This window comes from Grampus griseus (genome assembly GCF_964374135.1).
Source record: "Grampus griseus genome assembly, chromosome: 15".
Classification (NCBI taxonomy): Eukaryota; Metazoa; Chordata; class Mammalia; order Artiodactyla; family Delphinidae; genus Grampus; species Grampus griseus.
This window is the reverse complement of record NC_139009.1, coordinates 21,221,308-21,249,153: the sequence shown is the minus strand read 5'-3', so window position 1 is coordinate 21,249,153 and position 27,846 is coordinate 21,221,308. Positions and strand designations below refer to the sequence as shown.

Below are 27,846 nucleotides of genomic sequence, written 5' to 3'. Positions count from 1 at the left end.
TCTGTGATATGAGACAAGCAGTCTATCGTGTGTAAATGGAATCTAAGAAGAAAAAAAGAGTGGGAGAGGCACAAAAACTATTTGAAGAAACAATGGCTGAATTTTTTTCAAATGTTATGAAAAATATAAACACATGGATCTAAGAATTTCAATGAACCCCAAGTAGGATAAACATAATGTAAACCATAGCAAAGCACACTGTAATCAAATTCCTGCAAGCCAATTAGAAACTCTTAAAAGCAACCAGAGGGAAAAATACACATTACATAAGGGGAGAAAAGATTGACTGCAGACTTCTTATTAGAAACAATGCAATCCAGAAAAAAATGAAATCTTTAAAGTACTGGAAAAATAAACTGTCAACATAAAATTCTGTATCCTTCAAATATGTTGGGGAAATAAAGACAGGAAAACAATAGCCAAGAGAATTTATTACTGGAAACTTGCACTACAATAAATAAACCCTAGATCAGTCACTTATAAAAAATAGAAAAAAAGAGGTGGGGTTAATAACACATCAATAGTGAGGAAGAAATGGAATACAATTAATCCAAAAGAAGCTAGGGCAAGAGGAAGGAAAGAAGTGAGTGTTGTAACGTTGGGCAACGGTATTGCTATGAAGAAAACTGTTGGGATGCGATGCTCCGTGAATGTTTTCACATTTGTGCATGATCATGACTTTCTGAGAAAGACGGTTGGCACTTGGATTAAAGAATGTTTGAACAGCAAACAAACTGTACAAGTCAGAGATCTCTGGAGAGATTTAGAGACTTTTTCCTTGGATACATGTATTTACATTCTAGGGACTGTAAACCTGAAGACCTCCCCCTCCTTTCCCCTAAGGGGATTTGTTTACATTACAGAGCAAAAGTCAGCAGGTCATATTCTTCTCCCCTCCCTCCCTCCCTCTCTCTGCCCCACCCCACCCGAGAGGCGAGGAAGAGCAGCAGCTGTGTCAGCTGTCCTACATCAACTCCCAAAATTCACGATTTAAAGGTTTCTCTCATCATGTCACCCCACAGGGGATTGGGACATGGAGAACTAACACAATTAAGAGTAATCAAAAGGCTGGATCTGATCCAAAATCCTAGTGTTATTTGTCAGAATGAATGAATGAATACTTTACAAAAATTCAATTAGGAAGGGGATATCTCACCTGTAAGGTGGTCTGGGAAGGCCTCTCCAAGGAGGTAACATTTGAACAGAGATGTGAATGAAAAGCCATGTAAGACTGCAACGTGGGAGAAAAGCATAACATGCTTGGCTTTACTGGCTCTCCCAATGCCTAGCATACTTTCTCACACATAAGCAAAATTTAAATAAATAAGGGTCAAGTATATGACACTCTGAAAGGCTGGCCACTTCTGACTAGAGTATTGTTTATCTATTCTATAAATTCAAGAGTAGCTGCATCTTCAGACAAAATGACTTTTTAGCCACAGCCTTGTTAGCTAGACAAAGATATGAGTTAGAAATCAAAATCAGTTAAGAACCAGCTAAAGCATAATTCATGTTTCATTTCCTTAAATAAATCATACATGTATATATGCAAATTTAGGGTTAGGCACCGCAAAATGAAGTTTTAGCTGCAAGGCTAAGTTCTTTTTACAGAGGTAGAAATAGGTATCACTAGCTTGGTTTGGGAATTACCCCATGCTTGTAAATGTGACATACACAAATGCTGGGAAGAATAGATATGGTTGAAAAATACAGGCAGTAGGAATAATAAATGAGCATAATGAATGTTAACTGGGTGATCACTAATGGTACAATCCCCTGTTAACAGGGGGGTACAGTGTCAGAAGCTTACAGCCAGAAGAGGAAAGGATGGAATTCAAAAGCCAAAAAGCAGCATATTCCTTGACTTTTGGCTGGAGCCAGTATCAGTGTAACCTCTTTGGTCAAAACGCTGCTTATCCCTGTTTCACCAGGTCATTCCTTCCTTTGATATGAATCATCTCTGAGAATCTGTAACAGGCACATCATTGTCAAGAAGTTAAAAGCAATTGATAAGTTGTTCTGGTAACACCTGTCAGTGAAATAACTCAGAGTACAAAACCCAGGCATTTAAGGAGTTGACAAGTATTATTAAACCTGTTTTGCAAGAGAAGAAGCTGGTTCAAAGAGGGAAAAGCTGTCAAAGGTAATGCAGTCTGTAAGTGGCTCAGGCCTCCTTCCTCATACAACCAAACTCTAACTGCATGACCTCTCATGGCCCAGAAGACTGGGAGGCCACCTGAACATTTATCGGTGCTTCCTTCTGTCCAGCTTTAAAATATCATGACATTTTAAAGTTACGAATTTGTTTTAAATTCAAATATATTTCTTATGACTGGTTTTCTCCTTCATTCAGAAATTTACACTATTTAAAAATTTTAAATGGTAGCAACAGTATATTTCTACCAGTACTGCTTCCCTTTTTTTTTTTTTTCCTTTGAGCACTTAATTGGTCTGTCTTTGACACCCTACTAAGAGCTCATGTTTGAATTGGGAAGAATTATGATGATGCTTTCATACAGCGGATGGTGCTTTGTGCAGGTCCTTTCCTCAACCTGACCTTAATTTCATGATTTTAATAAAGAAAAAAAGATAGAAAAACCTAATTCAAAGTAAATTAGGATCTATAATTCAGAAATGCTTCTGCCCGTTTGTAACTAATGTTCCAGTTGCTCTCCACTTCACTTTCCACTCTTTAGTTCATTCACTTTTAAAAAATAATAAATCAGCAATAAACTGTCTTTCAACAGAAAGCAGGGCAATAAGACAAAGGCTTGAGTGCACATCCTCTGTGCTGGACTGTAATCCAGGGAGCGAGAGTGAGGGCCAGGGAAAGTGAAGCCGGGAAGCAGAAGAGCTTATACCAAGATACTTGATGTGTTTAACAGGTTGCTCTGTCCTGCAGAACAGCCAGAAACAGAAACAGAAATCCTGGAGTGGGGAGAGGATGGCCCTGGGCAAGGCTCTATTAGGCTGCACCTGCAAGAAGCCAGCCGGAGGCAACTGGCGGCTAGAAAAAGATGCGGCAAGGCCAGATGAATCTGAAGTAGTAACAAGTGGCTTCCCATAAAACACAAAGATATTCTTGTTGAATATAGTAGGTCCCCTACATACGAAACTTCAAGTTGTGAACTTTCCGAGATGCGAACGTGCGTTCCATCAACGTCAGGCATGAGTTAAATTGCAGCTTACCCTCCGTCTCCTATTGCTGATGATCCTACCATCTCCCACCTCCTCTCCCTCCTCCAGTCAGTAACTCTTCTTGCCTGTTCACTCAGTGCCAGCCCCTGTATGCCAGCTGTTGTACTGTACTACCATACTTTTCAAGGTACTGTACTGTAAGATTAAAATGTTTTATTTTTTGTGTTTGCTCGTTTTTTATGTATTATTTGTATGAAAAGTATTGTAAACCTATTATTACAGTACAGTACTATATAGCCGATTGTGTTAGTTGGGTACCTAAGCTAACTTTGTTGGACTTAACGAACAAATTGGACTTTACGAATGCGTTCTCAGAATGGAACTCGTTCGTAAGTAGGGGACTTACTGTACTTCCGTGCACTTTTGCCCCCCACTCCCATCCTTCTCATGGGTATCTGTCATTAACATTTCATTTCCTATGCATTTATATATCATATGAGAACATGTATCTTTTTCCTTTTTAGAAACATGAATCAGGGCTTCCCTGGTGGTGCAGTGGTTGAGAGTCCGCCTGCCGATGCAGGGGACACGGGTTCGTGCCCCGGTCCAGGAAGATCCCACATGCCATGGAGCGGCTGGGCCCGTGAGCCATGGCCGCTGGGCCTGCGTGTTCGGATCCTGTGCCCCACAACAGGAGAGGCCACAACAGTGAGAGGCCCGCGTACCGCAAAAAAAAAAAGAAACATGAATCAGGTCATACTAATCTTATCCTGTGACATATTTTTTTCACTCATGTGTTATTAGCATCACGGTTAGGTTTTATCTCATTGTCAGCAAGCTTATTTTGCCCTTAGGAGGTTCATTGGAAAACACTGATTTAACATTTGCTGAATTAATGTGTGAATGAAGGAATGATAGTATGAATTCTAGTTATAGTTCTTGCTTATAGAAAGGAATGCTGCCAGTATTGGGAATGCAGTGGGCAAGGTCTTGTAAAACATGGAATTTTTATTGCCAGACAATTGAACAGTCATCCCAGCCTCTTCTTCCTCATTCGTCAACACCTCCACATCTTCAATTCAGAGGAAAGAACGGATGCCATACAGGGGAGACGTGGAAAAGAGATGTAGGGGTAGAAAAATAACCTTCCCTCTATCTTTCTAAGTTCTTGGCTGAGACCCCTGTAATGAAAAACAGATTAATAAGAGAAAAACAAACAAATTTATTAATGTATCCCTCAGGTATACACGGGAGATACCCAGGGAAAAAATGAATCCCCAAGGTGACTTAGAATTCGGGATTAAATAACATCTCAATAGGGAAGGGGGAGGGGAGTGTAGGTCTCTTAGGGGAGAGTGAATGATTTTTAGGTCAGATGAATGGCCCCTTAGAAGAATAGATGGGAGTTGTGACAGTCTGTGACAGTGTCTGTCTAGGCGTGGTATTGACTTCTAGTCTCTCCTGTGACAAGAGTCCATCCTCTCTGGTTGATGGAACTCCCAGGAAGGGGATTTATGGCAGTTGAGTTCCTTTGGGAGGATCTGTCCGTAGGCAGATAAGGGGAGTTCAGAGAAAGCCTCTCCCTGCATTTGCTGTTTTTCACGTGCCTACAGTCAAGATAATCAGTATACCAAAGCAGCATATTTTGCAGTAGCACGTCCTTCTCCAGTCATATTTTGGAGTAGCATATTCTGCTACCCTTCAGAGATAACAGGAGACTCTTACAAAGGTTCATTCAGTCAGCAAATGGGGATAAGATGGTGCCGACATTGGTCCCTATCCTCATGCAGGGCAAGGCGACAACTGAGGGAGGAAGGAAATAAGAATAGGACGAAGATGTAGAAGGAAAAGAAAATAGTAGTGTTCCAAAGGAGTGAGGAATTTCAGTGATGGCTAAATTAGTACAGTGCTTGTGTTAATATAAGTTGTTTAGAAATGAGTTTAAATCCCAGCCATCTGCTCCCACATCAAACACACACACGCAGTACCCCTGATTTCACTCCTCCCCCACATACACGTACATCCCAGTAATAATCTGGTGATATATTTTTCATGCCACAGTTGATAATAAAAAATACACTTAATTCAAACCAGTGAGTTATGACCCAGATCTAAGTATAAATATAGTGGAAGTCATAAGTTTCTTTAGTGACAGTCTTACTAATTATTTTGGCCTGTTTTTAGCCACATTGGATATTTTTTCTTTTTAAGGTTGCTATGAATGTTGTTTGCAGCAGCATCAATAAGCCAAGAATTCATATAGTTACTCAATCACACAGATTACTCATCATTGCCTGTTCATAACAGAATCCTAAAATGTTTAAGATTTCTGATGCAAATCAAAATCTCATCATCACTTGTCATTGCTAAATTAAATGACAGGATAATAACATTACATTAAAACCATTTTTCTCTTGATTGAGTACCTTTTTCAGAAGTGAACCTTGTAGATGTATATTTTTTTCATCAGTACTATAAATGCATTTAGAATCCAAGATAAAAATAGAATTGAAAAGGGGAGGAGTAGAGTGGGATGTTTTCAAATTATTGATGAGTCTCTTTTGAATCTCAAATAACCATATTTGACAGGGCACTGCTAGGGAATGGAGTAGTTTTGGCCCAATTTATTGAGACTTTTAGAAATACATAAGGGAGGTTCATAGGTCAAACTTCGTTTTTATTGACACGATCATGTGTTCTTGGCATCAGTCATATGTCATTCCATTGCAGACAGGCTGTTTTCAGTTAGATCACAGCCTAGGTGGGAAATGAATGTAAATTTCTAATCTGCTAAAACAGAGTAGGTTCTCAGTTATTGTGAACTTCTCTCTTGGTCTTTCTTTCCTGTCTAAAGCTAATTAACCTTTGGGGCACAACTGCCATCTCTCCATTGGCTCCGTCCGGCCCTTGGCCCTCTTTGTGGCCAGTCAACCAGTCCTCATGCCACTTGAGCTGATCTTCTCCACTTGCCCCTATACCCAGAGCTCCTTTTCCATTTAAAGTCCATTTAAAGTTCTTCAAAGATTTTGTTTCCTCGCATCTTCCACCTTCAGTGTTATGAAAATCATATCCTGGAGCAAGTCTTTTACGCTTTTTGCCTCGTTTAATATTATCTTCATTAGACAGTAACGTCAGTAAAAATCCTTAGCACTTGGAGAAGTCAGTGAAGGTACAGACTGAAACAGGATTGGCTATGAGTTGACAATAATTGAATCTGGGTGATGGGTACATGGGGATAGGGGAAGTCAATATAACATTTCCTCTAGTTTTATATGTTTGGAATTTTCCATAGTAAAAATTTTAAACTAAACTTAGATCTTTAGGATGCTTTTATATATATATATATATATATGTATGTATGCTCTTTTTGAGTCAGTGCATGAAATGGGTGGTATACAGGATGGACTAGGACCAAAACCTAATCCTGCCATCTAAATACCCCACCCCCACCCCACCCCCAAGGAAACAAATAAGATTCTTTAGTGCCCGGCATTGCAACTTCCCTCTTCTCCTTAGGTCCTGAACAGGACTACCAGAATCCTGACACACTTCCTGCTTCTTGTAAATGATCAGATAAACCTGTACAGAAATGCACAATAACTTGGTCCCATTTATTAAGTCCCACCGTGAATAAAGTTCTGTGCTGGGCATTGGGAAGGGGGAATATGAAGTTACTTCCCTCCAAGAGTTCCCCAAGATGGAAAACAGAGGCACCGGTGAACAACCCTGATGCAGTACAGACTCTAAGAGCCGTCATGTGAAGTAGAGCTACAGCAGTATGACTGTGGGGCAGTGGGGGAGAGAAGAGTTTTGTCAAGCAGACGCGTTCTTGACAGTGATGCGAACTACTGAATGTTATCTTCAAGGAAAAGGTAATCTTTCCTGCTTCTGCTTGCAGTTCTGGCTGCTAAGACTAGAGCTCCATCAGTAAACTTCCCTCTGTCTTCTGAAGAGCTTAAACTGATTGCAGTTTCCAATGTGCTTTTTTTTTTCTCCTTCTCTTTTAAAATTATGATAGCCTTACTTCTCGTCTGCCAAAAACTGGTGAAACCATCCATGGTCATAAGTTTTTTATTGGCTTTGGAGGGAAAGGTGCCAACCAGTGTGTCCAAGCAGCTAGGCTTGGAGCAAAGACATCTATGGTGTGCAAGGTAAGTGTAAAGTATGGTGGAGAGGGTTCTAGAGGCGAGAACCCGGTTTAAGACATGAGCTCATTTTTTTTAACGATTTTAAAGTGAACAATTTAGTGGCATTTAGTACATTCACAGTGTTGTACAACCACCATTTCTATCTAGTTCCAGAACATTTCCATCATTCCAAAGTAAAAACTCCTTGCCCATTAAGCAGTTTCTCCCCACTCCCCCCCTCCCCTCAGCCCCTGGCAACCACCAATCTGCCTTCTGTCTCTACGGATTTATCTATTCTGGATATTTCCTATAAATGGAATTATATGATATGTGACATTTTGTGCCTGGCTTTTTTCACTTAGCATAATGTTTTCAAGGTTCATCTACCTTATAGCATGTATTAGTACTTTATTCCTTTTGTGGCTGAATAATATTCCATTGTATATACCACAATTTCTTTATCCATTTATGTGCTGATGGGCTGTTCCCACCTTTTGGCTGTTGTGAACAGTGCTGCTATAAACAAGTACATGTACATGCATGTTTAAGTATCTGTATGAGTCTTTGAGAGGTTCGTGGTTTTTTTAACTTATTTATTTTTATTTATTTTTGGCTGTATTGGGTCTTCATCGCTGCACGCAGGCTTTCTCTAGTTGCGGCGAGCGGGGGCTACTCTTTGTTGCGGTGCACAGGCTTCTCATTGCAGTGGCTTCACTTGTTGCGGTGCACAGGCTCTAGGCACGCGGGCTTCAGTAGTTGTGGCTCGCGGGCTCTAGAGCACAGGCTCAGTAGTTGTGGTGCACGGGCTTAGTTGCTCCACAGCATGTGGGATATTCCCAGACTAGGGATCGAACCCGCGTCCCCTGCATTGGCAGGCAGATCCTTAACCACTGCGCCACCAGGGAAGCCCAGGTTTGTTGTTTTTAAAGATTTAAATAGGAGAGCGTAATCTTCCTTGTCCTTCATATTAGTTTCTACCTCACTGAATCCTCTGGGAAGTAGCAGTCCTCAAATAACTTAATGCTGCATTCCCTGAATTTAATGAGTTTATAACTGGAGTGTAAGAAGTAAGGGGAATTAGCCTACTCCAGTGGTTTTCTGTGGTCCAGCTTCTAAACAACAGCATAAATCATCCTGTTTTTAGCAGGTTTCACTCCAGTAACACAGCTCTTGGAAACTTGGTCTAATAACTGATGATTTACTCATCTCTAAGCTATTGTCTTCTAATGCTGTATCTTGGACCAGAAAGGAATCTGGGGGACTTCCCTGGTGGTGCAGTGGTTAAGAATCCACCTGCCAATGCAGGAGACACAGGTTCCATCCCTGGTCCGGGAAGATCCCACATGCTGTGGAGCAACAAAGCCGGTGCACCACAACTGCTGCGCCCACACACCATAGAGCCCGTGAGCCGCAACTACTGAGCCCGCATGCCTTCTGTTCCTCTCACATCCACTCCCATGGTTTCATGATTCATTTCCCAAGTTCAGTTTCACAATTCAAATATTTCTATTTTGCATTTTGGGAAATGTTCAAGTAAGGAGGCTGGTTAAACAGAGGTGCTATTTGTTTTATTCTGGTCTGTGTATGATGGTTATGTGAGCACCTGTACAATTTTGAAAGTTCTTTATATCTACTGTGACTGATTTAGTCGTCTGTTGTTTAGCCCCACAGTGGAATTTAGCCTGGGTGTCTGTACAGAAAGGACATGGAAACATGGCTTCAGCTAAAACCTATACGAGGTTACTTTGCTTAGATACCCTGGGACCTTTAGACATGGATTTATTTAAGCTTAAACAGATTGCATCGTATTCTTAGATTTCTTAAAAAGAAAAAATATCTTTTATAATAAGAGTTATTGTTATCCATTAATCATAATATTTCATTCAATTATGAAGTATATTTTTATTTAGCAAATTAGCCAAACTGCCTTATAGCAGGTTTCTTAAAGATAACAAATTCCAAGTAGAAAACCAAAATCATGAAATTACTCAAGCTAAAAATGAACAGATGGAGCAAAAGAAAAACAGGTAGAAAATTTTCTTAGCAGCCTTAACTTACTACTGCCCTGCAACAAGCTCAGATTCAAGCTCTGATGGAGGAGCACTGGCACAGGCACAACATCTGATACTGAGCTAAGGGGAAATATTTGTCAGGACATTGTGATGAAGGCTATTAAGCAAGAATCCATCAAGATGTGTACAGTGACACGTGTAATGAAACACTTCAAGTAGTTAAGAGTTGTGTAGTCAGTACTCAACTGAGTCACGGGCCAAGGCCACAGTCCGAGGATCATAGGGAGCCCCACCCTCCCTATCCCACCCCACTAGGCGGTCACAAAGCACCGAGCTCATCTCCCTGTGCTATGCGGCTGCTTCCCACTAGCTATCTGTTTTACATTTGGTAGTGTATATATGTCAATGCTACTCTCTCACTTCGTAAAGGACTTTTTAAATAGGACTCAGATCTCCATTGCTTTTTGTCCCCGTTTCAATACAATAAATATTGTAAGCCTGGGCATAGATATGCTCCCAGTTGGCTATATTGTTCTTATGAAAGGAATAAGATACATGGTTATATATATATGTACATATATATGTGTGTGTATGTGTGTGTGTGTATATATATATATATATATTTTTTTTTTTTTTTGGCCACAGCAGGCAGCTTGTGGGATCATAGTTCCCCAACCAGGGATCAAACCCACACCCTCGGCAGTGAAAGCGTGGAGTCCTAACCACTGTACCACCAGGGAATTCTCAAGATACGTGGTTATATTAAACAGCATTATTTACACCAAACCGTTAATGGAGCTGTTACGTTTTTACTAAAATAATAATAGTAATACAGTCTCATTTTTAAAATAATGCACCCACCTGCTTGCTTCCATGATCAATTGCTTTTCTGTTGAAGATAGGCAGCAACAGGAAGAATTAGAAGTGTCTGGGAGAACTAGATGGGCAGGAAAGTAGTTTATAAGATTGACTCCAAGCAGCAGAAGCCCTGCCCCTACCCCAAGAGAAGCAGCCACAGTAGCAGCAGTACAGCCATGATGATGATGATGATGATGATGATGATGATGATAACACCAAGTCATATTACTTAATCCTTTAAAGTTTTAAATGTCCTTTCATGCATATTATTTTATTTTACCCTCGCAGCAAACTGGCTGGGTCTTTCCAGATAAGGAAACTGAAGCCTGTAGATGGTTAAAGTGGCCTGCCCCAGATCACACAGCTAATGTGAAGGGACTTCTGACTTCCATGACACAAATGAAAATATTGTCTTCCTATTCTTAGGCTTTTTTCACTACTTTTACTTTGTAATGTATCACTACAACCTGCATGCGAAGTTAATGGAGCTAGAGTCAACTTCTTCTAATCCTCAACAGTGTTGCTATTTTTCCATTTATTTTTGACAAGAGAATACCAAAGAAGGCAAAAACAAAGGATTTTATTCCACTTCTCATGTAGAACTTAGAAGGCCAGCCAACAGATTTGCCAGGAAATCACTATTAGAATAAATCTGGAACCATAACAATCACTGAGGGATGTAGCCAATCAGGTAATTCTCTGGGCAGGAAGAAGACAGGCAGCTACTGCAGCCTCTAAAATACAGCTGCAGCAAGCCTGCAAAAGCTTCCACAGCCTGAGCATGAAATCCCTTCCTAATTAGGCCTCCGATGCACACGATATTCCACCCGGTGTTATAGCTGTGTCTCCATGTCTTATTTTCCCTCCAATATCATCAGTTTCTCGAGGGCAAAACTCCATGTTTTGGTTTCTTCCTCCCCTCCAACAATTCTTCCGAACTCTGGCACTTCCTAATGTTTGTAATATCAGCACCATCTATCAAGCCTGCCCTTGGTATTCACCTTAAACAGATTTTCCCTGTATAAAACTGATACGGAAGGGTAGAGAAGTTCCTTTGCTCTAATTTGTATCAGGCTCCACATGCCTAGGGATGGCCTTTCTTAATTCCTACAGCATTCTTATAATGATACTTTCCCAACTATACAACACTTTTGATTACCCATGGGAGACAGTTAAATAATGTAAATAAATTTTTTTTTTTAAAAGATGAGATAACAAAGATTTTGTTTTCTGGTGTGAGTCTTTGACCTAAGAAACAGGATGCCTTGGCTCTTACCTGGTAGAAAATGGCCAGCCTTCCATAAAGGAAACGTTTAGTTGATGACCTCCTTCTAAGGGGACTCTCCCCACAGCAACCCTCTGTACTTCACTGTAGAGACAGAAATTCTGCTAATAACAACTTATATATTATTTGAGATTATTGCCTAATCAGCATTTCCACCAGAAAAGGAGCACAGGGAAAAGTGTTCCTTGAGGAAGAAGGCGTCAGAGGTGGCATTTAAGTCAGAGGTCAGCAAACTGTGTCCCATGGGGCAAATCTTGGTCACCATGTACTTTTGCAAGTAAAGTTTTATTGGAACACAGCCATACCCATTTGTTTACAGATTGTCTTTGGCTGTTTTCACACTACAATAGCAGAGCTGAATAGGTGCAGGAGAGACCATCTGGCCTGCAATGTCTAAATCATTACTACCTATCTGGCCCTTGACAGAAAAAATTTTCTGACCCTTAACATAGACAGTCTAAAAGCTTACCAGGAAATGTTATCATCACTCATTGAGGTTCTTGATCAAGTTAACCTCTAGGTTTCTTTCTGTTGATATGTCCAAAGAGGAGCAGAATATACCAGGAGTGCTGACACCTAGATAGAGACGTTATCCACTGACCAAGCGCTCATCTGCAGGACAGAAAAATAGTATAGTTCAGGTGTGGCAAGCCTAAAAGCCTGTGGGGCCAAACAGGTAACATACATTGCAGTAGGCCAGGTGGGGACTATGGTGAACTAGAGAGCATGTGCTCACTAATGAGATAGGTTCAGCTCTGTTGTCTTGCAAGAATGTAGGCCTAGTGTTTACCAGGACCTCTAAATTTTCAGGACTTCCCAGAAACGTGTTTGTTTTTGTGGAGTCTCCTGATATTTAAATGGTGACAAGCTGGTTAAAAGTAAAAATAGGAGGAGATCCACACAAAAACCTGCACATGGATGTTTATAGCAGCTTAATTCACAATTGCTAAAACTTGGAAGCAACCAAGATGTCCTTCAGTGGGTGAATGGGGAAATAAACGGTACATCCATGCCATGGAATATCATTCAGCACTAAAAAGAAATGAGTAATCAGGCCACAAAAAGACACGGAGGAACCTCAGATGCATATTACTAAGTGAAAGAAGCCATTCTGAAAAGGCTACATGGTGTATGATTCCAATTATATGGCATTCTGGAAAAGACAAAACTATGGAGACAGTGAAAAGATCAGAAGTTTCTAGGGGCTAAGAGGAGGGAGGGATGAATAGGCAGAGCACGGAGGATTTTTAGGGCAGTGAAGCTACTCTGTATGAGACTATAATGGTGGATACATGTCTATACGTTTGCCAAAACCCAAAGAATGTACAATCCCAGAATCGACCCAGATGTAAGTATGGAGTTTGTGTGATAATGATGTGTCAATATAGATTCACTGATTGTAAAAAAATGTGAAACCCTAATCATGTTGTCTGTGAATGGAAGAGTCCAAAGGAAAAATCGAAATATCATTACCAGAATGGATGCTAGGATGCAAAACAACAGAATTCCACTACACCAACTTACCCAAGTTAGCAAGGACTTTTTAAATTCCCTCCTCTTTGCCCCATGTCAGGGTCAGTGGAGAAGATAAGAAGATTCTAAAACACCAGGCAGGTCATTACAAAGATGCCTTCATTTATACTGAAGTATGAACAGCTGACATTCTTCATAAATATTGATGATTGTTGATGGTGGACAGCTCTGTCTCAATGGCAATTTCCATATGAAAAGATCAAAATGAGAGTGAAGCTACAGAACTTGTGACAGTCATTAAATGTTTCACGTTTTAGGCAGGATACAAATGGAACATTAATATATAACAATTATTTGGGCTGAAATCAAGTATAGCATCTTACATTAAGAGGATTAATTAGTTAATGTTTACAAAGTACCATGCAGATATGCCCTTTTAAAATGCTAAGTATTCTAAAAACTACATTGTAGCATTTTACTAAATGTAAAAAATCTAATGTTCATCATTTCTTTGGTACAGGTTGGCAAAGATTCCTTTGGCAATGATTATATAGAAAACTTGAAACAGAATGATATTTCTACAGGTAAAATTTCATCTTTCTTAAAGTTAGTTTTTATAACTTTCTTCTGGAATCTGGTTACAAGTTGAAATTACAATAGAATTATTAGATCCTCCCCTGGTGGCCAGAGAATTTTTATGCACAGCTTTGTCTAGTCTTGCTTAAATATCCTTTGGTTAATTCTTTCATGTACGTTTCTCCAGACAGGAATAAAATGATAGGAGGTTACAAGCATTCATCTCATAGAAATCTTTCAAAAGTTGGGCTTCCCTGGTGGCACAGTGGTTGAGAGTCTGCCTGCCGATGCAGGGGACATGGGTTCGTGCCCTGGCCCGGGAAGATCCCACATGCCGCGGAGCGGCTAGGCCCATGAGCCATGGCCGCTGAGCCTGCACGTCCGGAGCCTGTGCTCCGCAACAGGAGAGGCCACAACAGTGAAAGGCCCGCGTACCGCAAAAAAAAAAAAAAAAGTAGGTGACAAGAGAAAACAGGTGCTGCATTCACAAAAGATATCTTAAGAAAAGTCATTGAATGTCATAGCTGGAAATGATCTTAGAAACCACTGATGCTGATACCATCATTTCACAAAAGAGAAAACTGAAAGCCAGATTGGTTCTGAATTTGTCCAAGAGCACACAGTTAGCTGGAGCCAGAGCCAGGACTGGAGTGCAGGTCTTTGGCTCCAGTTCAAGGCTCTTTGCTGCTGCCAAAGGCTGCCTGATCAACATTTCCATTTACACGCCAGACCATAGTTCTTGATGAGATGCGAAGCTTATGAAAATGAAGAAAATCAAACAATCTCATTTTATGAGTTTGACCTTTAGTCTTTCATCTCAAGTCTGTCATTTCTTTCACTGAAGAAAAGAAATATGGTGGTCTAGAAAAATGCATATGTGTACAACTGTGAATAATCTGAAGGCATTGGAAGCGGGGGTGGTTTGCTGGGTTGCCACTAATGTAGAAAAAAGGCGCAGCTAAGTGTGAAGACTTGTATTTTCCTCATTGTATAGGTGATGGGTATAAATTAGCACTAATTACTTACTTCTTTTTTATCATTCCAGATGGTTAAAGGTTAAAAAGTTTTTCCAAGGATTAGTGGTGCATTGAAATTGTTAAAATAGATTATCCTTGCCAGGCTGTACATACGTGACTGTGATTTCCTTTTTCTTTTAGAATTTACATATCAGACTAAAGATGCTGCGACAGGAACTGCTTCTATAATTGTCAGTAATGAAGGTATGTGTTTCACATACTGGAGTATCATTTCCAGAACTAGAGCAGAAGCATCAATTTTTACCCTATTCCCGTGGCTCTCTTACCATAACCACCACTCCAAGTTTTAATGTATGGTCTTTCCAATCTAAATATATATGTTGCCCTTTACTTATACTTCCCTAGTTGATCATTCAAATACAGAATTGTCCACCCAATACATATGAAGTGGTATAGTTGCCTCAAAATTATACTTATATTCTTTAGCATCCCATTACCCTTCATGTGAACCCAGAATTGATATTTCTCTCTAAAGTAGTTAAGTATTCATCTGTCATTTCAGTTACACTAAGTAAATAAATGTAAATAGATAGGTGCAAAAGAACGTTGATGAATCATATTTATAGAATATTTACTGAGCAAATGGCAGCAAGCAATTACTTCTAACTTATTGTTAGTGTTCAATTTTGTCTGCTCTTTAAACAGCAACCAAATCTCAAAAGTCTATATACACAGCTATGCCTGTCACGAGGCCTTGCAATAGGTGAAACATTTGTCTTTTAAAAACAGTAACTTCCAGGACTTCACTGGTGGCACAGTGGTTAAGAATCCACCTGCCAATGCAGGGGACACAGGTTCGTTCCCTGGTCCGGGAAGATCCCACATGCCGCTGAGCAACTAAGCCCGTGCGCCACAACTGCTGAGCCCGCATGCCACAACTACTGAATCCCACGCACCTAGAGCCCATGCTCTGCAACAAGAGAAGCCACCACGATGAGAAGCCCGTGCACCACAACGAAGAGTAGCCCCCACTCACTGCAACTAGAGAAACCCCGCGCACAGCAACAAGAGCCAACACAGCCAAAAATAAATTTATGGGGGGAAAAAACAGTAACTTCCCTTTACCCTCAGGTAAACTTTTCATAATTGCTGCCAACTATTTTAAGTATAAAAACACCTACATAAGATTTTTTTTCTTTTTCTTTTTCTTTTTTTGCGGTACGCGGGCCTCTCACTGCTGTGGCCTCTCCTGCCATGGAGCACAGGCTCCGGACGCGCAGGCTCATTGGCCATGACTCACGGGCCCAGCCGCTCCGCGGCACGCGGGATCCTCCCGGACCGGGGCACGAACCCGTGTCCCCTGCATCGGCAGGCAGACTCCCAACCACTGCACCACCAGGGAAGCCCTACATAAGATTTTTTAAAATTAGAATTAACATTCAGAAGGACCAAGCATTTCATGGAGCACCTAGGACAGAAGAACCTACTGCATTGTGAGAAGTCACAAGTGTGTTGTTTTAAATTAGGATTTCTCACAATACGTCTTTTATTTATAATGCAGTTTCACAAAATCATTTATCGTGAAGTTATGGTATTTTTAGTTCTACTTTAGTGATCTCAAAGTTGCAATAACAACCCCCCAAAAAATATATTCCACTTAAAGACAGTAGAAAAAAGGTTTCATTCTAACAACAGTCTGTGTCCATTATTTTAAGCTACATTTAAGTAATTATTGCTGCTAACAGCAGCTCATTCCCTGTCTTAAACCTCTGTTTTGTGTTCTAGGGATATCGAGTTCTGTTTCTTTCTTATCTGTGTAACAAAATACTGCATTTTCCGTGCAAAGATATTTAATATTGTGTATGGGGTGCCTGTTATGGTAGACTCTGTCTGGTTTATAGTGTATGGTAATGCCCTCGAGAGTATAGGTTGTAGTAGAAGAGCTAACACAAATACCCAGAGAGGCAACAATCAGCATCTTTAAATGAAGGGATGAGTAGCAGTTTTGACAAGTTTAATTTGAGGCATGAACAAGCTCGCCATATGGCAGTGTCCACCAGACAGCTTTCGTCTTGGGCTTTGTCACTCATCAGCCAAGGCCAGGCCAGAAATGTCTATTCAGGAGTCAGCAACACAGAGCAGCAGTTGACTGTAGCAGAGAGAATGAGGTCACTGAAGGAGAAAAGCGAGGAGGTATGCTGTCTTTCAGTGTGCGGGTACTTTGAATTTTTCCAGTACTGAGATAGGGTTTATGCTGAACCATCCCCACTTTATTAAGTCCTCCTTGGCCAACAGACACATCTGTGGTAAGATGATAGGCCAGCATGTGTTCTGCGGTCAGAGGTAATTTTAGGTCACGTCTATACAAGATCAGCACAAGCAGCCTAGAGCACAGAAAAGACTGATGCAACTCATCCCCCTAGGTCAGGCTGTCCTATAGAACATAATGCAAGCCACGTCCATAATTTTACATTTTCCATTAGCCACATTTTAAAAAGTAAAAAGGAACTGGTAAAATTAATCTTAATATATTCACTTAACTCAATATATCCAAAATATTGTCCTTTCAACGTGTAATCAAAATGTTCTTTAAAATTAATGAGGGACTTCCCTGGTGGTGCAGTGCTTAAGAATCCGCCCACCAATGTAGGGGACACGGGTTCGAGCCCTGGTCCAGGAAGATCCCACATGCCACAGAGCAACTAAGCCTGTACGCTACAACTACTGAGCCTGCGCTCTAGAGCCCGCGAGCCACAACTACTAAAGCCTGCGCGCCACAACTACTGAAGCCCGCGCACCTAAAGCCCGTGCTCCACAGCAAGAGAAGCCACTGCAATGAGAAGCCCACACACCGCAACAAAGAGTAGCCCCCACTCGCCGCAACTAGAGAAAGCCCACGCGCAGCAACGAAGACCCAATGCAACCAAAAATAACTTAATTAATAAATTTAAATAAATAAAATTAATGAGATATTTTACCTTCTTTTCTTACAACTTAGTCTTTGAAATCTGCCATGTATTGTACGATTGAAGTACATTGCAGTCTAGACAAGCCACATTTCAAGTGCTCGGTCACCACATGTGGCTTGTGCTCATGACTACCGTATTGGACAGCACAGCTCCTGAGAGTTCACCTGACAGAGAAAGTGCTCCACCACGCCTCCCTCACTTGCGTGGGATTGTAGAGAGTGGGTCCAAGTGATAAGCATACAAGATTCCTTAGTCCTGCTTCTGTTTGATCTAGTACAGTATAGGCCAAATATCACTCTCTCCCTGCCTTAAGTTATCTCATATAGTTTTTCATGTTTGATATCATAAAATGTGTTTTGATTTACAAAATCACTTTTCTGAATACCCTGGGGTACACACATGAACTGACTGCGTGTTAAAGAGCATGAGTTTTTAGCATTAAGCAAGCTGATTCCTATTTATCCTCATCATTATGACCTCTGTCATTTAGGATTCAGAATCTTTACCACAGATATTGTACCAGCCATGTCCCATAAGAGAAAATTTTTAAGTATGTTATATATAATTCATCAGCTAATATTCTTTGTAAATATATAAGAAGGGAAATCTTTTTAGATTTTTTCTCAAGATGATCAGAATAATGTGATACCTACAGAGATGTAAAGGAAGATCCATTAGGAATACGAAATTTAACCTGAATGGCTTAGAAATGCTAGAATTAATACTTACAACACATTTTATATATAATGACTTTCTAAGGGTGATTGTAACATTGCAGGATGTCGTTGCTTGGTTTTGCTTGATTTTTAATATAAACATGTAGAAATTCTTTATAGGCCAGAATATCATCGTTATAGTGGCTGGAGCAAATTTACTTTTGAATACTGAAGACCTGAGGGAAGCAGCCAGTGCCATTAGCAGAGCCAAAGTAATGATCTGCCAGCTAGAAGTAACTCCAGCAGCTTCTCTGGAAGCCCTGAGAATAGCCCACAGCAGTGGAGGTAATTCTACACATTTGTCCTTCTTTCTGTAAAAGCTTTTATCACTGTCTCAGTGAAAGTTAACCTTTCAAGTTAAGCAAAGCCATACTTTTTCTGCAGTAAAATATTCTTTCTCCCATCTGTGAGATTCACTGTCTTCCTGTAGTTCTCGATAATGTTAGAAAACCTTAAAAATAGTGAAAAAATAACATGAGTAGCATTTCTGATATTTTGAAATACAAATCTCCAATCTAGTTAGCAGAAATAATTCAGGTAGTAACTAGAATCTTTGAAGCAGCCCATTGTCCAAGATACACTCTAAGTAGTAGAATGAGTTCCATTCTGACAAGCAGAGGTTAAGCTGCAGGTCATGTATAATCACTGCCCAGGTACATTTGGGTAAATATCTCAAGGAACTGAAGATTTGTTCTTTCTCCTTTTTGTAAAACTTTATTGTCTTTTCTATAAACTACAAAAGATTATTTATATGTAATATTTTCTTTGTTGTCAATGTCCTTTAAGCAGCTTTTTGTTTTGTTTGATCTTTGACTTTGGAAATTTTCAAACACACAAAAGCAGGCAGAATTGTATAAGGAAACCCATCACCCAGCTTCAACAGTCATCGACTCGTGGCTAATCTTGATTCATCTGTTCTCCCACCCACTCCCCTTCTCTCAACCCCAGCACATAACCAACTTTTTAAAACTCCAGATAGTTTCTTTCTGTTTGCTTCTTTTTTACCACCGACTAGTGGGGAAAGTGTCTTCTGAGTTAGAATCCCATTTCTGTTCCTTGTTAGCTTTGTGGTCTTAGCAGAATTATCTGATTTTTCTGAGCCTTGTCTGTTAAATGCATACAGAAATACTCCCCTACAGAATTGGTCTAAGAATGAAATAAAATATGATGCCAAGAATGGTGTAGTACTTCTCAGTAAACACCAATTTTCTTTTCTCTTTCACGTCTCTCTTTAAATTAAAATTAGGATAATATCCTGATCTCAGCACTCTTTGGTCAAAAAAATCAAAATAAAAAGTAGCCACTCTAAGACAGTGGCTTCTCCTTGATATTGTGGCCATAGTTCTGTGAATTATACTAAGAAGGAAATAGGGAGAGAACCACATTGACTTTTCCAGATAAAACTTTCTCATCAAGATACAAAACCAAAAAAAAGAAGAAGAAAAAGAACAGTAAGTGTGTGTATGTATCTGTGTGTTTATATAAGTGATTCTCTCAAAGTGTATAGTGTTCTACATAGCAATAAATGGAAAATAAGTTACTGAAATGATTTTGTGGAGAATTTTAAAATGTATGTCCTGATTTAACAAATTTCCTCTTGGCAAAACAACATGCTGTGGCAAATTCTCACTGACATTTAATGTATTTTTAATGGACTCGAAGCTGTCAGAAAGAATTTTAAGCCAAAACCCATTTGGTTACATTTTCTCAGGGTGTCACAGATAAAGTCTAAGGCTTATGGTGAGCATTCTCTGCAATGACTGCACTCATCGTAATCAGGTGATGTGAGTACACCGTGCCACTTCATTCATGCTCCTGTCTTTCCTTGTACAGGTCAAAGTATATTCTCATGGAACTTCTTTTTTTCCTACTGTCCCTTGCTTCTCAGAGATGACTGTTCCCTCTGTCCTAGTCTAATGGCCTGTCACCTACCCATCTTGTGGCAGAGAGAAAGGTACAGGAACCACAGTTGAGGAGCTAACCTCTCACAGGTGAGGCTAGAGTTACCCGGAGGGACAGGCAGCCTGACTCGGGCTGTCATTTGTGTGTGTGGGGGTGTCCAGCAATGCCTCCTCCATCACCTGCCAGGCAGTTCTTCTAGTCGAGGAGCTGGAGGATCTGGGGCATCAGGAATGGGTGGGGGTAGGTGATGGAGGGCCAAAGATCACCTAGCCTACTTCACATTGTTACTGAGAGCCAGCATGCCTAAGTAGTGATTCTGCATGATCTTTCTTATATAGTAATATTGGAAGTAGTAATTCCTGCACTTATATGTACTTTACAGTTTATAAAGCACTTTCATATATATTTGATCCTCAGAAAAACCTTATGACAAAAATATGGCAGGCATTCTTCTCCCAGATTGAAGGGGAGAAGACAGACTCGGAGAGGTTAAGTAATTAGCTCAACCAAGGTCACTGTAGAAACCAGGATTCCAGACTCCAAGACCCAAGTTCTGTATCCTAGAGCACATTTTAAGTAAAGAAACTGCCACATCCCATTGATATCAAGGAACTGAGCCTTTATGAAGAGTGTCTCTAGAAAAGTGAAATCCATGAATTGTAACAATGCCCAACATGTAGCCTAAGCTTTGAGTGTTATTACTGCTCCAGTCACAGAGACAAGACCCTAGAGTGTTCTCAGCAATGTGTCCCCTATCTGCAAATGCCCATGCACACAGGAGCCTCTGTCTAGAACTCAACTGGTCCCCATTTGGTAGTTACCAGTCAGACACAGCTTAGATTTTATACTATGAGTGGTGTGTGTGTGTGTGTGTGTGTGTTTGAATTTAATGCATCTTCATTCTCACCTGAGAGAAGAGTGGTATAATGAAAGGAGCACTGATTTGGGAGTCATGAAGTACGGCTTTGAATTCAGAATCAATCACTTACCAAATAGGGGTCCTCATGCAAGTAAGTCAGTTCCTTGCACTGAGCCTCATTTTATTCTGTGAAACAAGGGAATTGGACTGAGAGCCCTCACAGTTCCTCAGTGTCACAATGTGAGAATGGGCTGATCACAGAGCAGGCCCGGCAGAGCATAAAGACCTGTTGAGTGCTGAGTGTCCTGTCCATTACCCCACAAGGCTGCATATGTGCTAATCAGCATTATTCCATCTACAAGGAAGATGGTAAAATCCATGTCTCATCATCATCTATGGGTTTATTATCACAACTCCCTTATCTATATACTTATCTGTGTACTTACAAGCAGTGACGTTTGAATTAAACACATTGTATAACTGGATTATGTATCAGTTGTTAAAATACAGAGGAAAAGACCCCCCGCCTTCATCTTTGAATATACTTTCTCAGAAATCGCTCTCTTTACCAAAATGAAAGCATTGGTTTTAAACAGCACCTGCAACACCAAAAATGACTTGGGAGCCCTCTACAGCCCCCTCCTCTCTAGGTCACAGTGGTGTGAGGTAGGCCCACGGCAGAGCTGGTGGTACAGCTGCTTGTGATGAAATTATGCCTGTTGGTTCTGGTCTTTATATCCATTTCAAAGCAAATGGGACATTACAGGAACAATTATAAATAATTGAGATTGTAAGATCGCCAAGATTAAACTCTAGGTAGGATACAAAATATCTTTTAATGACACTTTAGTCCTTTTCCATTTGGCAAACAGAATTTCTTGGCTGGCCACCTTGACTTTCACAATAACATGGTCCAGCACATAGCCCAAGCTTTGGGTGTTTTTGATGGTCAAGTCACAGAGAAGAACCTCTAGAGTGGGAGACTACCAAGCCAGTGTTTTGGGTAGCCCAACCTTCCTATGGTTTCTTTACTTAGGGTGATTTTCTTCCCGTTTCTCTGAGCTCGTTATTAGGGCCTTCTTAACTGTCCAGCCCCCTGCCCTCCATGGTGACATCATTAAGAGCTTCCACCTCATTTTCCTGTCTTTGCGCCTGTACAATTGCCTCCCTGGGCCTCACCAGTTCCGCACTGACATTATTGCACCAGCCATTGACATGCTGTTAAGACAAATGGGAGTTTAGTCCGTCATACATTGTAATGAATAATAATTACTGTTGGGTGCTGTCAGTCACCTCTGCAACTCCAAGTTACTCCATGGTACATCCTGTGTTCTCTAGTTTTGCATGGTTCCAGGATGACATCAGTTTTTTTTTTTTCATCTTGACTATCACAAATTTGCATGCTTCTTTGATGAACTACATCTACTAGTTCTTCACTTTTTTTTCATCATGGTAAAGTATTCATGCTTATTTATGGTAGCATGAGCCAAAGAGACTCCTTTCTTTATGGTATTTTCACTTTTCCCCTAAATTTAGTTATTAGACTCTAAGCCTATGTATCCAGTTTCTTTTGGTAAGAATGCTTTCCCTTGGTAAGATACAGGCAAATAAGATTTGCTTGATTTTTATACAGTATTTACAGTCAAATTAAATTGTAGAATTTCTCAATCCAGCAGTTGTTGCTTAAAATTCAATGTCACTGTTTCTTTAAAATTTGTTTTTGGGACTTCCCTGGTGATGCAGTGGTTAAGAATCCTCCTGCCAATGCAGGGGATACGGGTTCGAGCCCTGGTCCGGGAAGATCCCACATGCTATGGAGCAACTAAGACCATGTGCCACAACTACTGAGCCTGCGCTCTAGAGCCAGCGAGCCACAACTACTGAGCCCATGTGCCACAACTACTGAAGCCCACGCACCAAGAGCCCGTGCTCCTCAACAAGAGAAGCCACTGCAATGAGAAGCCTGTGCACCACAATGAGGAGTAGCCCCTGCTTGCCACAACTAGAGAAAGCCCATGTGCAGCAACTAGGACCCAGCACAGCCAAAAATAAATAAATAAAAATTTTTTTTAATTTGTTTTTATTGTGAAAAATTTCAAGTATGGTAAACTCATATATACTCTCATTTAGCTTCAACAATTATCAACACTTGGCCAATCTTGTTTCATCTATACCCCAACTTATTACTCCCATCCCCCATTGCAACCTTGGATTATTTTGAAGCAAAACCCAGACATTACATCATTTCACTCACAGTGTACTCATTTTTTCCATTACATCATTTCACTCACAGTGTACTCATTTTTTCTTTTTTTTAATCTGTTGTGTATCTATTCACTAGCAATTCTTTTTTTTTAATTAATGAATTTATTTATTAATTTTTGGCTGCGTTGGGTCTTTGTTGCCGCACGCCGGCTTTCTCTAGTTGCAGCGAACGGGGGCTACTCTTCGTTGTGGTGCGCGGGCTTCTCACTGCGGTGGCTTCTCTTGTTGCGGAGCACAGGCTTTAAGCACGCGAGCTTCAGTAGTTGTGGCACACAGGCTTAGTTGCTCCGTGGCATGTGAGATCTTCCCAGACCAGGGATTGAACCCGTGTCCCCTGCATTGGCAGGCAGATTCTTAACCACTGTGCCACCAGGGAAGCCCATGTACTCGTTTTTTGATGTGAGATATTATATATATTTTAAGAATTATGTCTTTGCATGATGTATAGCAGTTAATCTGTGGTCAGATTTATTCTCAGCCTTTTTAACTACGTACTTATTAGTTTAGTGAGTAACCTCTCAGACTTTTCTATGTAAGTGTATACATGTAAATACACATATAGTTATGTTTTATTTGTTTTGTTCAAAGTGAGGGAGATCCTACCATAGACTTTATTATAAAACTGCCTTTTTCACTTATAAATAAATTATAGAAGTCTTTATGTGGCAAAACAGAGATCTGCTTCATTCTTTTGAACAGCAGCAGGGCATTCCATTGGATGTATGTGTCATAATTTTTTATCAACTCTGATAGATACTTAGGTTTCTTTTGGTTTTTTTTCTGTTACAAGCAGAGCTGAATGAGCATCACTGTACTTCATCTTTGCAGGCCTGTGTATGTCTGTAGGACAGGGTTAGAAAAGGAATTGCTGGATCAAGGATCTTTTAGGATAAAATGGAACTTTTATAAGAAGAGTGGCTCTACCCTATGGTTGCATACTGATAGCTTGCTCTAACTTGTGCTCAGAGCTGCTGAGCGCAGCTTTGAGGATCAGATTAGGTGAGCAATGGTGTTTCAATTTAATGCTTGAGGAAAATAGGGAACAACATATTTATTTTGAAAACCTAAAAAGTAAATGGGTGTGTTAGAATGCTGGGCAATGATGGCTTTTATGCATAATTGACATCTCTGAGACCTTGCAGAAGCGGGAAAACCAATGAGGAGATTTTTGCCAGGCTAAAAACTCCATCAGAAGGCAGAAGAGATGGGTGGACAGGCGGGGGTGTTGGGCTATGGGTAAAGGACAATATAATTACAGTAATAATCCTTTATTTTTGTACAACACTTCATAGTTTACACAGGGCTCTTACATCCATGTTCTAATTTAAGCCTCACAATAACCCTGTGCAAAAATATGAGCAGCCAAAAATATACCATAGAATTTCTGTGGGTGGACATTCTGGATTCTAAAATAATGAAAATATGGGAATAGTGTTAGCCTATAAACCACTGGACGAGACCCACTGACTGAACCAAAATGTTAAGTAAGACCAAAGAAGGTGCAGCAGTAGATTAGCTAGCCTCCCCAGGCAGAAGTAGTGGACAGCTTCCACTAGTCACATGCTGATACACATCTCCCTAGGAATGTGGAATGCATCAGCGCCAAACTAGCCATGGAAGAGCCACGTGGAGAACTTGTCAATGTGCATGCTCACTGACCTTACCCCCAGAGATTCTGATTCAGTGGGTTTGAGGTGGAGCCCAGAAGTCAGGCATCTTAATAAGCTATCCTAGTGAGGCTGATATGCAGCCAAGTTGGTGAACCACTGTTCTAGAAGAGTCTCTGGGGACTGCAGCTAGAGAGTTTTACTCTATGAGTCTATAGTAAATTAAGGTTACTAAACACACATAAGTCAGTGGACCTGGGTAGAAGAAAGAAGACCAACCAATCTAGTTGGGTACTCTGGTGGATAAGTGTTTTGACATAGGGAGAGCTTCCTATGAATATAAGTTCTAAATACTTAAAAAAACAATTTACAAAGTTCCAGAACAAAGGCTGTTTTTAAATATTGTGAATTGCCATGGGGGCTTGTGTTGCTATGGACAAAGTCCTGGCCTAGAGAGGCAACCACTTTAGAAACGACCAAACCCTGGACTTCAAGCTGGAGGACCCTGGGCAGGGACCCAGCTTAACCATCTCCCAGTGTTAGGACCTTAGACTGACCTCATCTCTCTGAGGTTCACTTTCCTCCTCTGAAAAATGTACTTCTTCTAACACTGCAATGGCCGTGTTCTTATTTTTCCTCTTTCTGCTGTCCCCATCCATCCTCCTCTTGTAGTCTGAGCTAGCTCTTAGCCTCTGATTGAATTTCTCCTCCTTTATCAACCTTTCCTTTACGTTCCCAGATTGCCCACAGAAGCCAAGACTATAAGCTTTTGTGTGAATGTGTATGTTTGCATGAGTAAGTGCAACATATTTGGAAGACATACATAGGTGTTCAAAACGTGGATATGTACATGAACTTCCTACTTACCATTCTTACCAGGAAATTTTTAAGCTCTTCATTGTTTCCTTTCTATCATCTCTTTTTCACTTTCCTGGAAAATGGATTTATGAACTAGCCTTGCATCTAAGCACTCACAGTAACCCACAAAAATGTTCACCAGCCTGCATGTTCACATTTATACATGTCCTTTCATGCCACAACATTCAAATTTTTCTTTAATGTTCTTGTTGTCCTTTGCCATAACTTTGTAATCACCTTAGTTGTAAATATTGATGCTTGCCCTTGAAGCTGAAATGTTGTAAAGTAAAAAGTAGAGCAAATGGACATAACAAGGAATTGCTACTAGGCTATCACAGAGATTGAGGATCCAGACTTTTCTACATCTGTAACTAAGTTGATTTTTTTTTTTTTTTTCGCCGTACACGGGCCTCTCAGTGTTGTGGCCTCTCCCGTTGTGGAGCACAGGCTCTGGACGCTCAGGCTCAGCGGCCATGGCTCACAGGCTCAGCCGCTCCGCGGCATGTGGGATCTTCCCGGACTGGGGCACGAACCCGTGTCCCCTGCATCGGCAGGTGGACTCTCAACCACTGCGCCACCAGGGAAGCCCTGATTTTTAATCTAATGGAGAAAGTGGTTGTACTTGGGGATTTCCCTTACTCAATGTCCATAAATGCACCATGTTAAAAACGATAACCACTGAACCCCTTTTTCACTCCTTTGTAGTAAAAACACTGTTCAACCCAGCGCCTGCCATTGCTGACCTAGACCCCCAGTTCTACACTCTCTCAGATGTGTTCTGCTGCAATGAAAGTGAGGTAAGGATGGAAGGTTTTGCTCATTCCTTGAGAAACCAAAAGACTTTCATGTACGTGGATAAAGCAAAGAATCAGGACTTACCTCATCAACTTGACTGCATGTGAATTCTTGGGCATAATGAAAACAGATTTTTTTGGATGACTGGGATGTAGAAAAAAGGAAACTAGTGAGTCCTAGAAGAAAAAGGATTCCCTGAGTCATACCCATAATTGGGCATTTATCAAACCTCAGCTAATTTTAGTCCCCACCCTGCCCTCATACTATTAGTTTCTGTTTTCTTTTTTAATCATTCCATATTGTATGGACTAATTACTGTTAGTATTAGAGTTGCCAGAGATAGCAAACAAAAATACAGGATGCCCAGTTAAACTTGAATTTCAGGTAAATAAGGAATAATATACTAAACATACCATAAAATTATTTGTTGTTTATCTGAAAGTCAAGTATAACTGAGAGTCCTATGTTTTATCAAGCAGTGCTAACTAATGTACAACACTGGAGCATTTGCATTCTGTTGTGAAGACCCTGTGATTACACTGGTGGACAGACAGAGGTTCTCCATTGATGCATGGGAAGCCCTGGTGGCCACTCTGTTAGGGGAGCACCGTCTCAGTCCACCTGAGGGTCATAATGTATATATCTGCATAAAATCTCTATCAATATATTCATATTGTGCCATTCTAAAGCATTTTAGGAAGAAAATTTCAATATTTTCCCTCTTATAGGCCAAACAGTATTAGACCAGCACTCTCCTCCAACACCGGGAGGCAAGACATATTATACAATGCAACATACAGAGAAAGTTTATAATTAACGAACTATTAGTTTTTCATTTGGTGCAAAGGCTGAATGAAGGTTTCTAGGATTTCCTGACCTGCCTTTTTATTAACTTCATCTCTCAGAACATAAAGGAAATAAGAAAGAAGACTGCAACAAGGAAGCTAATTTTAAGAAGCCACAATAGGTTATGCAATATTTTTGAGCAACCACCATGGCCAGGCATTGTGCTAGGAAACAGGAATTGCTGGAGAGAGTGACCATTTCACAATAAGAAGTTAGATTACCCTCCATGCCAAACTGGCTTAGATTTCCCTGCTAGATACTTACAGAGCATCTCTAATGATTCTTCAAACACTCATCACAGCTTGGACTGCTTGTTCAATACCTCTGTCTTCTCCTGGGAAAGAACAGACATCTCTTATTCACTGTTGTATCCCAATGGCTATCTATTGCTGTATAATAAATTACCCCCAAATCTAGTAGCTTACAACAACAGGAATTATTTATTGTCTGTCATGGTATCTGTGCATCAGGAATTGAAACAGGACACAGTATGGCTTGTTTCTCCTCTACGATATCTGGGGTCTCATCTGGAAGACTCAAAGACTGGAATCATCTGAACCTTCTTTCACTCACATGCCTGCTA

At 40.5% G+C, this 27,846-nt stretch overlaps 1 protein-coding gene and 1 long non-coding RNA gene across 6 annotated transcripts in view; one reads left to right on the top strand and one right to left on the bottom strand.

Annotated features, from left to right (window-relative positions):
* RBKS (ribokinase) overlaps positions 1-27,846 on the top strand; it is a 73,995-nt gene that overhangs the window by 9,631 nt on the left and 36,518 nt on the right. For 2 of the 5 annotated variants that reach the window (XM_082671826.1, XM_082671830.1), the window contains exons 2-6: positions 7,157-7,289; positions 13,414-13,477; positions 14,627-14,689; positions 18,252-18,416; positions 26,328-26,419. In XM_082671826.1, the coding sequence (XP_082527952.1) occupies positions 7,157-7,289; positions 13,414-13,477; positions 14,627-14,689; positions 18,252-18,416; positions 26,328-26,419 (517 nt within the window). Of the gene's footprint in view, positions 1-6,759; positions 7,011-7,156; positions 7,290-13,413; positions 13,478-14,626; positions 14,690-18,251; positions 18,417-26,327; positions 26,420-27,846 lie in introns of those variants that run through there. The other 3 variants (XM_082671828.1, XM_082671829.1, XM_082671827.1) reach the window with 3 other exon arrangements.
* Positions 11,412-26,554, bottom strand: LOC309833502. The gene is made up of 4 exons (XR_014297775.1): positions 26,502-26,554; positions 12,945-13,121; positions 11,890-12,032; positions 11,412-11,504 (listed from the first exon to the last, which is right to left on the bottom strand). It is a non-coding gene; the product is annotated as an uncharacterized lncRNA (long non-coding RNA).